Below are 14757 nucleotides of genomic sequence, written 5' to 3' on the forward strand. Positions count from 1 at the left end.
GGTGTGATGAATCCCTTGTAAATTTGTTTTTAAAAGTTTCGTGAAAATAGGTGGCAAAGCAGAGCAGAGATCCTCTCTTTTAAGATATCAAAAGGCTGCTGTGTCAGCTCAGCCTATGTTAGACACCAGAAAAATCCATGTGGAAGTGAATGTGATGTGATACTGTGACTGTGAGAAACTTTCATCAGAGATTGCATTTTGTTAATGATAAGTCCAACCACAAGTTGCATGGACAAGAAAATGGGCTTTATTAGTTTAGCAGCTTGGAGTGTTATTTATGTTGTTGTTCAACCCAGTCAAGTTGTTTAAAGATATTTAAAATCTGTAATTGACATTTTCTAAAAAACCTGTAAGACTGTGACACTAACTGCACTGGATTGGGAGTAGTGCATGTGCTTCAAGGGACAGCGCGAGTCCTCCTGGCAACTGTGGTTTGATGAAAGCAAAGCTCTGAAACCAGCATGGGAGGGTTATTCCTGAGCATGATAGTGCTGAACAACCTGGAGCCTAGATTCTGGGTTTGGTCTCTTTTTTTTTTTTTTCTTCCTTTCTTTTTTTTTCTTTTTTTTTTTTTTCTTCCCTTAAGCACAAACTACTGATCTTACATTTTTCCTGTTTCTCTGATTTTCTTTTTAAACTTCTATGATCATGAGGTCTTTATTGCTTGGAAGGATATTGCTCCTTCTGCTTTCTCCCCATGTGAAATCTTTGCCTTGGGTTTGTAATACTAGAAGTGGTTGTGTTGGAGGTAATATTAGTGACCTGAATGGAAAATGGTGGCATCTTATAGAAATAATAAACAGAAAAGTCGATCTTTTGCTCAGCTGACCTGAAAACTACCCACTTGGTTTTAATCGTAATTTAAATGGCCAACAAAAACCTCAATTTTGAATTAATGATTTTAAACTTACTTTGTGCTTGTGTTTCTTAATTTGCTTCTTACAAGGATGGTTTTTGTTGGTTTCCAGAACTATTAAAAACATGTGGGTTTGCATTCACTAAACGTAATCCTGGCATTAAATTGCTCTTTCTAGTTAATCAGCAAATATTTCTCCATTTAGTCACACACTTGACTAGTGTCTTAAATTTTAACATTTGTGTGTCATTCATTATTTTCTGATATGGTTTTCTGCAGAATGACTAGAAAAATGACTAGTTTTCCTGTGTATGATTTGTTCCAGGCTGTGTTTGTGTGCAAATTAGAATAAAATGTACAATGTTTAAAGATGTTTTTGTCATAAAGCCAAGTTCTGGGAAATGTACTTTTCTCCTCTGTCATTCAAGATTTTGATTAAACTAAGTAAATCTTTTCAGTTAAATGGATGTCACTTGCTACAGATAGTGCTTGAACTCGATCTTCACGGTCACTCTGTCCTTCAGCATTTTAGAACTAGTAAACTTCTAGTCATACCTGTTTTTGTTGCTTTCTTTAGTGTATGGATTAGAAGAGAAAAAACAGCTTGCTTGGGTGATTTTACTCAACCAAAACTTTGTTGGTTCATCATCTTTGGAAGTCTAATCATTGAACTAAATTGGTGGAGTGAACTGAAAGGGAAAAGCTTTCTCCCTTCCTCCTGGGGGAGGGATACTGTTATTTAAAAGACTGATTTCACCACTTCATCAAACTGGTTTCAGATCCTTAGCCAGTGACTTCTCCAGTTTAGTTTTTTACTGATTGGTAGTAATCCCATATTACTAGGATGTGTTCTGTTCACATAATGTTAAGGGTATATTCTGTGTTATGGGCTTAACTTAAGCAGCATTGCTTTTAAATAGAATTGCTCTAAAAACAGGATTTCTGGTTAGCTTATCTGACATAAAATTTTTGTCCACTCAGGTTTTTTTTGAATGCGATGCTAAAACTATTGAGTTTATTGGAATATAGACTGTGTGGAGTGAGTCTGAGTGCCAGCAGTTTGAACAATTTCAAGTACAGATAAACTGTTTCAAAACACTATGTAGCTTTGCAGGCTTATAATTTGTTTCATAATCCTCTTCATAATCCTCTTCAAAGTGAATTTACACTTTTAATTTCTTTTTGCAGGAAGCTATGTTTAGTCCACGTCATGATTTACAAATCTGTTGCAGACTATGTGTATTTTCTGAGCTGGCTCTCTATTTCGGAGGACAAGAGGTTTTGCAAGGTGCATTCTCCTTTTCCGGACTAGCACTTAGAATGCTGTTCTGACTGTTGGATGCCAGAAACCCCTATGGTTATGCATAGTCTTGTGCTTAGGATCTTTTCATAGGCTGATTTTCAGAGTTCTTGAAGTTCTCTAAGAAAAGCTTTGCTTAAAAAGAGATGATGTGGGGATCCTATTGCATAAAGGCATATCTGTCTTATCAGGAGAAGCAGGTGTAGGAAATGGATTAATGGCAGGTTGATGACATCTTTCAATGTTCAAATAAATCATTTCATTTATGTCCTCTCCTGGCACTAATAGGGGAAAGTAAAAGCATGCTGTAATTGCATATATCAAGATAACGATAATCCATTTCTGTGTTATTGTTCAGTAGTCACATGATTAAAATGAAGATTTCTGATTCTGCTAGTGCTAAAAAGAAGAAGGAACCCAGCTCTTCCTCCCTCCTTCCAGCACTCCCTCCCTCTTGTCCCCCTACCCCCTGCTCTCAGCTGGATTTGCATCCTCCCTGTGTTGCTGCTACTGACTGACCTGGGGACCACTTGCTATAATGCACCCATATAGCAGGAAGGAACAGTATGTTGTAAGGGGCTGGGAAAACCCTTAAGAGCCTGAATTTTTCCCTCCTTCTCCCCCCTTTTGGTTTCAGTGTCATGGTATGCTTACTGTAGACTTTTGCTTGGGGAATCTAAATCTTCTCTACCATAATCATCTGGTTTGGACTGGGAGGGTTGTTATCTTAAAGCTTGCTCCCTTAGCTGGGGCCCTGATACACCACTGCCTGCAACCTGCCAACCTGTGATGCTGTCTGATGCACCCTTGCACCTGTAGTGCTCAGGAGAGCATCTAGGACTTTTCTAAAGACTACAAGGAACAGTGATGGTGTCTATAGGAAGCTGCTGCTTTGTGACAAGCCAGAATTATATTGGGCACAAAGTTAAGAGAAAAGCATAGATAATGGTTAAAGGTGAAGAAAGATTAACTAAAACCTTGCTTTCAGTTTTTTAGTACAGATGTATCGAGAGCTTGGATGGTAATAAGCTTTTTGAGGAAGACTGACACTTGGCTGTATACAGCTGTGTTAACCTATATGTTTCTTTTGAGATGGTACACTGGCATGTAATATTCTCCGGCTAATCCTGCTCTTTCTCTCATTGAGGTTACTTTGGTCAGAATTTGCTGCTGCTGCTGTGACTAAATAGAACTGATAGAACAGTGGAGAAAAATAACTTGTCATTTGGTTTCTTGTTCTTAATAAAACTTTAAAAAAAAAAAAAAAAGGTTTGTTAGGGGCAGGAAACATTCCTTTTTGTTAGAATCCTTTCATTAGAAATTTGGCTTTTCTCTGTGATGGCAGTAAAAATGGGACAGACACATCTCTGAGCATTAAGGTATATGGGGAGATGGGTTCCTCTGAATAGAGCCTAGATAATAAAATTAGTTTTCTTTTCTTGCCTGACAGGAAAATTGAGTTGCAGCCACAAGGATGTATGATGCCATATGACACTGAAAACTGACTAACCAACAATAAGGCATTTTGTTGACAGAACTTATTTTCATTTTTGCTTGACAAAAACTGCATCTTTTAAATGTCAATCCACATCTGAGAAAGACTTTGTTCTACGCCTGGTATATACTTCAAAGTGCTGCTGTTTGTAATTATGCCAGCTAGACAGGAAGCATGCTGTTTATTCATGTTGGCATCAGAGTAGCTGTCTGATAGGCAAAAGCCCCGGTTTGTAGATGCTGATATCTTGATAAAAGGACCTTGTAGTAGTATAGCTTATTTCTAGTTTCAGAATAGACTTGAAATCCAAGTGATGTTGGAGTTGCTCTTACACTGTTATAGTGATGGCCTTGAGCTGTTGCATGTTGGTGAGCTGAGTGCCTTTGCTTTCCAGCTTGGATGTGAAATGTCAGTTTCCCAGGTCAGCCCTGACATTCTTGGTGTACTTAGGCTGCCTGTGGCAGTCAGCGAAGTTAGAATTCACTGCTGCGCTCCATGAACTTGTCTTGCTGTAGAATAGGCTAGTTCTGTTCCTTTTTTTTCCCTCTGTTTGCATTTTAGAAGTAGTTTAATATAGGAGCCATCAATGTTATATACAAATGCAGCATGGGGTATGATTTTTAGGCTTGTGAGCAAAGGCTCCCTGATGGCATCAAAGTGCAAATAACTGAATTTCAGGAAAAAGAAAATACCATGTTCTTCCTTTATTAATGCGTTTTGGTTTCTGTGATGGTAAGGTTTTGTGTCCTGTTATTCTTTCATGTCTTCCTACACATACATGCATACCTGCATGTGCTGGGCTCACACATGCATAAAACCTTCCTTACATCCTGTACTCTGGTGCCAGCAGCATCAGGAGGTAAAAGAACAGTCATAACTTGCTTTCCTGAGGAGTCAGAATAAGGAATGCACAATGTTTAAGTGCAGTAGCATGAGATAAAACGCTATGGTGTTATTTTCACTAAAATAAATGCAAATCTACTCTCTATTAGATGGCCTAAGCTAGAGGGAGCTTTTAGATGGCTCTGATGCTGTCCCTAGGCTGGGGCTGTGTAGCTGACAGTGGGGTGTCCGAATGTTGGGTATTACAGGTACTAGCTTTGGGAGTAAGTGAGCAGCAGTCACAGTAGCTGAGGCTGATGCTTTGTACCCTGTCATGGAGTGTTGTGGTCACTGGTGAGCTGTTCTCCTGTGGCTGTGAACTGCTTCCAGTTTTCTGCATCCTTCTGCTCTGTGAGGATGTGGTATGTGTCCTGTGGCTCTGTGGAGATTTCCATGTGTGGTTTACCCTTGAGTAAGTTCTGGATGCCTTTGACTGTCTTTTAAATGACAGGTGAACAAGCTTGTTAGTTGTCACCTAATAATTTTAAGTAGAACTAGCTTGAGAACTTGATGTGAATTAGCACAGTTTAATATGCATTGCCCTCCTCTTTGCTCCCTTCTGCTCCCAGAGTAGAAACACATAGTCTGTCTCGGTGGTTGTGATTGCAGCTACACTAGAATTTTCTCACAAATGATGCTGCCTGGCAGTGATACAGAGGAATTCAAACTGAATAAATCCTGATAACCATTCATCATCCGCTCCATCTCTCTCTTCCTTGCACTCCATACATCTTACTTTTATTCTCAACTTCTAGCCACTGAATTTAGACAAGGGGGAAAAAATGTGATTCTTGCAGCATGCCATGCAAGTGTATGGACATGGTTGGTGTTGACCAAGTCCTCTATGTGCAGGGTCATAAGAGGGAATGCCTCCTCCCCCATACCTGCTGTGGCCCAGAGCATCACTCCATCTGAGACATCTCTTTAACTGCTGTAAGGTATATCCTGGGAACAGAGGTGGCCTGTTATACCAAGCCACTTAATACATTGTGTGTTAAAGCCAAGGTACAAAGATCAGCCAGGAGGCTTAAGAGCAACCAGCTGATAGGTAAGAGGTTTTGATATGCTAATGAAAACAAGCATTTTGATACACTTGTGAAAATGAGCCTTTTGATTAAGATGGCTGAATTTTCCTACACAGTAAGATATGCAATGTGTTGCAGAGCCTACATAGAATTGATCAGGGACTGATGACTGAGATTGCATCTTGGAGTAGTGGTGGCCATCCTCTGGCTTCACAGGCGCTTGATCAAAAAGTTTTTCTAGCTTTAAAAATCATTTTTTTTATCTGTATCTACAAGTCTAAGCAGATAAGGTTCTCCACTACAAAATGCTACAAACACAATGAGAGTGACAGCATTAGGATTGGCTTGTAGGGCCTAGTTGGAAGGCTGGGAGTAGGCCTCCTGAAATGTTCGTTGATTTAACTAAGCAGCCATGCACACGTTATTTAAATTTTCAGGCTGTGTCTGCCCCTTAAAAGGGGGTGAGGGGAAAGGTCTTCAGATGAATGTTAGTTTGGGTTACTGGAGTTTTCTGCCCTTCCACCTTTGAGACTTTTAGATGAAAGCTACCCCAAGGTCATCATGGATTATTGTGATTATGTAGGGCTATTGTGATCATAAAGGACTATCTCTACAGAGGCAATGATGAAAGATCTTCTTGTGGCTTTCTCTTGCAAAACAAAACTTTTCTTTCTCCTCTCTTCCCCCTTCCAAAAGATATAGTATGAATGAATAGATGTCCTCAAAATCTAGGCATTCTAGGCCTTTTTTTTTTTTCCCCCGCCTTCTATTTGCATTGCAAGTATAGGCATACCTCGGAGATATTGCAGGTTTGGTTCCAGATCACCGCAATAAAGCAAGTATAACAATAAAGCGAGTCATATGAATTTTTTGGTTTCCCAGTGCATATGAAAGTTATGTTTACACTACACTGTAGTCTATTAAGTGTGCAGTAGCATTATGTCTAAAAAAACCAATGCACATACCTGAATTAAAGAATACTTTATTGATTAAAAAAAATGCTAATCGTGATCTGAGCCTTCAGCAAGTGGTAATCTTTTTGCTGATGGAAGGTCTTGCCTCAGTGTTGATGGCTGCTGACTGATCAGGGTGGTGGTTGCTGAAAGGCTGGGGCAGCTGTGGCAATTTCTTAAAATAAGACAGCAATGAAGTTTGCCCCATCGATTGACTCTTCCTTTCACAAAGGATTTCTCTGTAGCATGCAATGCTGTTTGAAAGCATTTTTACCCACAAGAAAACTTCTTTCAAAATTGGAGTCAGTCCTCACCAACCCTGCCGCTGCAGGGTACATTACAGTGTATGTAATATTCTAAATCCTTTGTCATTTCAACAATGTTCACAGCGTCTTCACCAGGAGTAGATTCCATCTCAAGAAACCACTTTCTTTGCTCGTCCCTAAGAAGCAACTCCTCATCCGTTAAAGGTTTATCAGGAGATTGCAGCAATTCAGTCCCATCTTCAGGCTCCACTCCCCATTCTAGTTCTCTTGCTACTTCCACCACATCTGCAGTTACTTCCTCCACTGAAGTCTTGAAGCCCTCAAAGTCCTCCATGAGGGCTGGAATCAACTTCTTCCAGACTCCTGTGAGTGTTGATATTTTGACCTCCTCCCATGAATCACAAATGTTCTTAATGGCATCTAGAATGGCGAATCCTTTCCAGAAGGTTTTCTATTTACTTTGCCCGGATCCATCAGAGGAATCGCTATCTATGGCAGCTCTAGCCTTACGAAATGTATTTCTTAAATAGTAAGACTTGAAAGTCAAAATGACTCCTTGATCCATGGGCTGCAGAATGGATGTTGTGTTAGCAGGCATGAAATGCGTATTGGCATGAAATGAGCATTGGCTTCAACTTCAAGTCACCAGCTGCATTAGCCCCAAGCAGGAGAGTCAGCCTGTCCTTTGAAGCTTTGAAGCCAGGCATTGACTTCTCCTCTCTAGCTATGAAAGTCCTAGGTGGCATCTTCTTCCAACAGAAGGCTGTTTTGTCTACATGAAAATCTGTTGTTTAGTGTAGCCGCCTTCATCAGTTCTCCTAGCTAGATCTTCTGGATAACTTGCTGCAGCTTCTGCATCAGCACTTGCTGCTTCACCTTGCCCTTTGATGTTATGGAGACGGCTTCTTTCCTGAAACCTCGTGAACCAACCTCTGCTAGCTTCACACTCTTCTTCTGCAGCTTCCTCCCCTCTCTCAGCCTTCCCAGAACTGAAGAGAGTTAGGGCCTTGCTCTGGATGAGGCTTTGGCTTAGGGGAATGTTGTGGCTGGTCTGATCTTCTATCCAGTCCACTAAAACTTTCTCCCTGTCAGCAAGAAGGCCGTTTTGCTTTCTTATCGCTCATGTGTTCACTGGAGTAGCACTTTGAATTTCCTTCAAGACCTTTTCCTTTGCATTCGCTACTTGGCGCAAGAGGCCCAGCTTTCGGCCTATCTCGGCTTTCAACATGCCTTCCTCACTAAGCTGAATCACTTCTAGCTTTTGATTTCAAGTGAGAGACGTGCAACTCTTCCTTTCGCTTGAACACTTAGAGGCCATTGTAGGGGTATTAACTGGCCTAATTTTAATACTGTTGTGTCTCAGGGAATAGGGAGGCCCGAGGAGAGGGAGAGAGACGGGGGAACGGCCGGTCGGTGGAGCAGGCAGAACACACGCAACATTTATTGATTAAGATTGCCATCTTATATGGGTGTGGTTTGTGGTGCCCCAAAACAATTACAATAGAAACATCCAAGATCACAGATCACCTTAACAGATATAATAATAATGAAAAAGTTTGAAATACCGAGGGAATTACCAAAATGCGATACAGAGACATGAAGTGAGCACATGCTGTTGGAAGAATGGTGCCAATAGACTTGCTCAGCACAGGGTTGCCACAAACCTTCAATTTGTTTAAAAAAACCCCAAAACACAGATATTGCATTTTTTTGAAGCGCAATAAAGAGAAGCAGAGTAAAACGAGGTATGCCTGTAAATGGTGCTGAAAGCTCTTTGCTCAGTAGCTGGGGAGAGGAGTATCAAGACCAATGATGTAAATTATTTAAGCAGCTGTGAATTCTGGCAGGAATAATACACAGTGCTGGGTCTTTCTTATGTCGAACTAATCCAGACTGCTACTTTGGCTTTTTGAAGTTCAGATTTTTGCTTTCTAAGACTCTATAATCTAAGAGCATAGTCCTCAAACAACCTATTTAGACACTGTTGGAGGTCTAAGATATGAACTTAGTACCACTTGTAAAATGGAAGTGATTTGGTTGTGCCTTTCAATTTTGTGGTCTTTGAGAAAGTTAAGTGTTTAGTATTCTGCTGAGCTTTGATGAGTCATTAAGTATGGATTATATTTACATATTAGTTTGAAGAGCTTGTCTTAAAAATAGTCTTGTTTCAATGCTAGCTGATTTCCTAGAGCCACACTTCTGAAGTAGGCTGCAGGCCATGTACTAGAAATGAAACATGCCCTTCCACTGGGGATAGCTACCTTGAATGACCTGACGTTCACCGGAGGATGAGCACGTGATCACAGTCAGTTTCCATGCAGTGGTTGCCATGCAATATATTCACACCCTGGTTTACCTCAAGATAAATTATTTATGTTCCTGTAGCTTGAATAAAGCCATCGCATACTCTCAGCGTAGCATCATACTCTGGCTTCTGGCCAGAGCTGCACATGAGCACAGACATCGTAACCTTGCTCTGTAGCCTGGGGCAGATGCTGTTGGTAGGACAGTAAGTTCCACCCTGAGCTGTCTCTCACTTTGAGTTCCCATGGCTGTGTTTGACACACATGTAACACCAGGACGCAGCATGCAGACTTCGCACTGTGCACTATGGAGTTTCTTTGGTTTCTTCCTTAGATTGCCAGATACCTCTGCTTCTGGGCTGTGGACATTTAGCAACTACTGGCTAACCCCGTGTGTGAAAGGGGTTTAAAGTAGTGTACTGCTGCTGACCCTGTCTTCTTGCACCTATAAATGCACTGTTTCCCAGTTGTTACATTAATGTAGCCACAAATGTGAAGCTAAGAGTCGATATTGACAGGAAAACGAAAAGAACTGGTGGGTGGATTGGTATCTCTCTCCTACTCAGAAGCAGCAATGCTGCTATTTGGTGAACTAGTTAATGAATTGGAGGAGAAAGAAGTAAGTTGCCTTAGCTTGCTGTTCTCCTTAGTGGTTATGCTGTCTCCATCCATGCTTAGAGGCTTTCAAGACCGGACTGGGTAAAGCCCTGACCAGCCTGATCTGACCTCATAGCTGACCTTGCTTTGAGCAGGAGGTTGGTCTACAGACATCCTGAGATTCCTTCCAACTTGAGTTTTTCTGTGATCCTATGTTGCTGAGAATCTAAGCCCCAATGTCCTGCAAGTGTGTGCTCCAGCTCTGGTAATAACTTCACCTCTGAGCATTAGAGCCAGATGATGTACTCTTGTCTCTTGGTGAGGACTGGGTGAAAGGGGATGAAAGCTGAAATAAGCTTTCATAAAATGTCCCCTTTCAGGTTTTCATGAATGCAAGCAGCACGTTTTAAGTGCAGGAAGAAACTTTTTCAGTCAATGTATGCTTCTTGTAAACCTTTTTGGTTTTATTTCTGGCATAAATGCAGATTAGCTTTAGAAGGAGAGAAGAAAGGAGGAAGATTATAGAGAGATCAAGGGAAAGAGATGAATCTATGGGAGAACTAGAGGAAGTGGATGGAAGCCTTATTTTTATTCAAGAAAGAGAACCATTATTTCTATACATAGAAGGCTACTGCCTCTGAAGTGGGTGGAAAGTAAAAGGGTTGAAAGAGCTTATTCTTTTAAAAGTATAACTGGGAAGCAAGTCTCTCATTAAGTCTTGAGCTTGGACCAAACCCCATTAGAAAGCTGTATCTTCACTATATAAAATATTTTTTATGGTATGTGTGTGTATGTATGTATATATATATAAAAAAAAATTTGGACATCTGATTCAATAAAAACTATATAAATGTAGGTAAGTTATAAATTAGTGTTATCTTAGCATAACTGACTGTGATATCTACTAAAGGACTCAGGTATTTACCCTAAGCAGCTACTGCAAGAGTGAATGGCTTTGCTTTACCCAGAGCTAACTCCATTGTAGACATGCTTTCTTGCTAAATCCAGCATGGCAGTATCATGTGCTTTGCAGGTTTCTGAGGCTTTTGGGGAACTGAGTTGAATTCAAAACATATTTTATGATGCAAAATATTTTTTGTACTGGTAACCAGAGGAGGGGGGCAGGGAAGAGTTTTTGCTCACAGGGCTGGACGGGCTAATAAACAGTGGTGTCCAGATAGACAATTGCCTACCAAGCAAATCTGTGGTTGCTGGGACTCTGTCTGCACTGTGAGAACTGAATTGGTGGCAACAAGAGTAGGGAACTCTTTATTCCTGTTATTCTTCTGTTCTTTACTTTGTTTGCTGGATTTGCAGTCTGCTTGCTCTAATTTCCCTTCTCATTATACTTCTGTGGTAGGGAAAAATGGCCCTGTCTGGGTTCTGTAGAGGATTTTATACTCTGACTGCATTGGCTCAGCACATATGGTATTAGTGGAAAGCACTATGACTAATGTTGCATCATGTGGGTAATTTTTCCTTTTTGCCCTTTACAAGTGGAAAAATGTGTGCAATGTAGCATAGTGTGTGTTTTAATATGTTATATACTGCTTGATGTTTACTGTGGCAAGGGTCTTAGTTGGAGGAAAAGTTGGTGATGCCAGCAGTGGTCTGTATTACCTTTTTGGAGCTATTTATTTCCCCATCTCTGATCAGCCCCAGCTATGTTCTGTGGCCCATGTGGATGGACATGTTTGCCATCAGTACTTGGGAATTTGAGCAAGGGTTGTTTACTTTTTCTCCCATATCGGAGCTTAGAGATAGTAGCTCCTGCAGTGGGCTGTAGCATGTATGTAAATGGCTTTTTATCAGGCTGTTCTCTCTGTGACATCTCCCACGATAACCACCCCCACACAGACTGTGCTAGGATGGCTCTTGCAGTCTGATTACATGCTGCATGTGTGTGAATGTCAGTGGGTTGTACTGGGTTTCTTTCAGGGTCCTCAGCCCTGCTTTGCACTGAAAGGGGTGGTGACTCTGACATAGACATGTTTTTGAATTTGTTTTCAATTGTGGGGGTTGATTAGAAGTTCAGAAGTAAATAAAACTGGGACAGATCAGAGAAGAATATTTGTAAGTTGATTGTTACAGCTTCAGCACTTGGTAGCTTCTTGTCTTTTTCTGTATAGAGGGTTAACATCCTCTTTTCCCCTTCATGACATAGCAACAGGGTGGGGAAATAGAAGCTTTGAAATAATAGAAAGAAACATAATCTAAAGCCCAAAACTTTGCAGATGGACTGGAAGACAAGGTCTGTTGGATGCCATTCCTCCAACACAAGATGGATATTGGTAGAAAGGTGAGAACATGGAATGGGGTGTTAGTTAAATTATCATCATACCCTCCCTCCTCCTTTTCATTTTGAAGTAAATCCATTCCCTCTGCTCCAGCCAGGTCAAAACTTACAAAAGTGCTAGGTGCTGACATGTATTCCTCCTAGATAGGTCCTTGGGGAATGTGCTTTGCACTTCTGGGGCATCTTACCTTCTCAACCCTCTGAATAAACTGCTTGTGTGTTGCTCAAATGCAAAACATTAAATTGGGTAACTCCAAGCACAGTTACCAAGGGGACAAAAACAGAAACTTACATTTGTTTACTTTTCAAGTTTAAGACTGCCTAGGAACCTCAAGCTCCTCCAGTGTGAGAGCTCTTACCACATCATTCATTGTGGGGAGATCTGGCATCTGTTTGCCACCTCATAGTAGCTTGTGATGAGACTGCTGAAGCGAGCTGTGCTGAGGTGCCTAGGATTACATGGGCTTAGGCAAGCATGGCTCCTGATGCATGTGGTAGCTCCTCACAAGAGGCAGAATCCTTTGGCTTATACTGCAGCAATCTAAATCACTTTTTTGGAGAGCCTGTTTAGACAGCTGAAATCTTTCTTCTTTTGCTGCATTTGTGGATCTGTGTCAAGAACAGTAGGATTTTGTCTTACACCTTGCAAGTTTTTCATTAGTTTTAGGGAGCGTTAATATATAGAGTCTATTGGGAAACATGTACTAGACTGTTTACAGCCTGTGTGGGCTACTGGGCATTTGTGCAGTTCCCTTTTGGTTTAAAAGGCCTGAGTTTCCAAGCAGAGGTATTGTGTGGATCCAGTATAACTTAAGAACCTGTGCAGATCAGAGTAAAATCAGTGTGGGAAATGTAGCCTCCCCAAGCAGGTTTGGAGATGTAAAGAATGTGGTAGCATGTTGCCAGATATGCCAGATGAGGATCTGGTGATAAAAGATTTTCATGTAGGGATAATAGCTGTGGGTCTCCAGTTAACATACTTTTTGTTTGCAAGAGGGGTTGGTGATGGAAGAAAGAGTTTGAGTAGTACAAAAAACAGTTCTTTTTTTTTCCTATGGAAAAGAGGGCAATTTGTAATTAAAGAGTCTCTTGTGTCCTGCCAAGAGCTTAGTGCATGTCCAGGTGCGATTCACTCGTGCTCAGATTTTCCAAAAGAGGCTTCAGATTTTCTGACTTAGATATCCAAGTTTGCTCTTAAACTGTTGAGCTTCAAAGCTTCACATGGAATAGTGGATGCTTAGAAAATCTCAAACGCAGTCCCAAGGTGTTTCAGGAATGGCACTTGTGTTGAAGCACCCAAAATCTATAGCTGTCTTTGGAAATATAGGCCTTAATTTCTCTGCTTACTTATTTGCACCAGAAGGATTGTATGTCCTTTCTTCATAAAGCCTTTGAAAGGTGCTATAGAAGTGTGCAGTGTCACTCTATGTTAGAGCAGCATGACATCAAATGCCTTGCATGTATAGGAATTTTATGTTCCTGGGGTTCCTGAAAGTCATTAAAACAAGGGGAAAATCCACATACCGAAAAGCTTTCCTGTTACTTGGTAAATGAAAGGAGAAAACAACAGTGTTGCTATTTGTGGACTCCAGTATGAGAAGGTGCTGCTATTTTGCAGGTCTGTCACTGGAGCGCTCAACCAACTCAGTTGCCTCACGTGCTCGACTGTGTGAAAGGGAGGAGGAAGTCATGACTTGTTTTGAGACAGCATGTGTCATTGCCCAAGTGTACTTGCAGGAGCTTGAAAAGGTAAGAAATGAGCTTGAGGTGTTTATTGATGAGCTACATGGAACTTCCAGGAATTTTGACAGCAAGAGTGGTAGGACAATGCCATGTCCTCATAGACAATAAAGAGTTTAAGAACAATTTTGCAAGAGTTAGGTGTCTTAGTATTTTCATGGGCTAAGTTTTTCTGTGTAAGCAGTTGTAAAACAGCTGTTTACCTTTGTCTCTGCCAGTTCCTCTGAGAATGAGGTATGGAAACCTGTTTTGTCTGCAGTAAAGCACTGAATGCCTCAGATATGCTTAGGTCTTATTTCAAGTTTAGCTCTTACTAAAGAGGAATCACTAACTTTATGTAGCAAATGCCACCTTGAAGAAACCCAGGACCTTTTACACATCTGCCATGTAAATGATACACAACAGTGGACACTGAGATCCCTAACAAGCTGATAATAAACTGCTATGGTTGACCCAAAGAATTAACTGCCAATGATTCAGCTTTAGCAGGTGAAACTGGAAGAACCTGGATCACTAGCAAGGAGTTGCTTACTCAGTGGTTGGCTAGGATGCTGAGTAAGCAGAGTGCTGTGGGCCCTTTGCTGAGTGATAATATGTGCCACTGATTAGCTAGAGTGTACATGCTTGATGGCCTCCATCTCTGTAACTTTGCCCAGCTATGTTTAATGGGTGCACACCATAAGCTCCCATGCCTTTCTTCTGCCACGTTTCATGCTTGGCATCAGCAGCATTGATGGTAATGCATGTTACCTACTGTTCTGTCAATTAACTGCCTTTAATCTTCTGACCAGCTGCTTTTGCTGTCATCAGCAACAAAGGTGCATGTCTGTTCCAGGTTTTGTTTTTAACTGCATTAAAACTAAAAAAACTGAGCTAAATATGTATATAGAAATCCATTAAGAAAACCAGCTAACAAGGTTTTGGTCTGTTCCTTTGCAAGAAAAAGCTAAATGACTTTTTTGTTTAGAATAATTTTAAGTACTGTCCTTTGCTTGCAGAAGGACCACCTCCTGCCAATAATGGGCTCAATAAATGTTTTTATTG

At 40.9% G+C, this 14757-nt stretch overlaps 1 protein-coding gene across 3 annotated transcripts in view; it reads left to right on the top strand.

The window, feature by feature from the left end:
• The window catches only part of TTC7A (tetratricopeptide repeat domain 7A), a 191929-nt gene that overhangs the window by 9526 nt on the left and 167646 nt on the right, over positions 1–14757 (top strand). For all 3 annotated transcript variants that reach the window (XM_067293169.1, XM_067293170.1, XM_067293171.1), the window contains one exon: positions 13592–13722. In XM_067293169.1, coding sequence (XP_067149270.1) covers positions 13592–13722 — 131 coding nt within the window. The remainder of the gene's footprint in view (positions 1–13591; positions 13723–14757) is intronic.

The sequence above is a fragment of the Apteryx mantelli genome, chromosome 3 (genome assembly GCF_036417845.1).
Source record: "Apteryx mantelli isolate bAptMan1 chromosome 3, bAptMan1.hap1, whole genome shotgun sequence".
Taxonomy (NCBI): Eukaryota; Metazoa; Chordata; class Aves; order Apterygiformes; family Apterygidae; genus Apteryx; species Apteryx mantelli.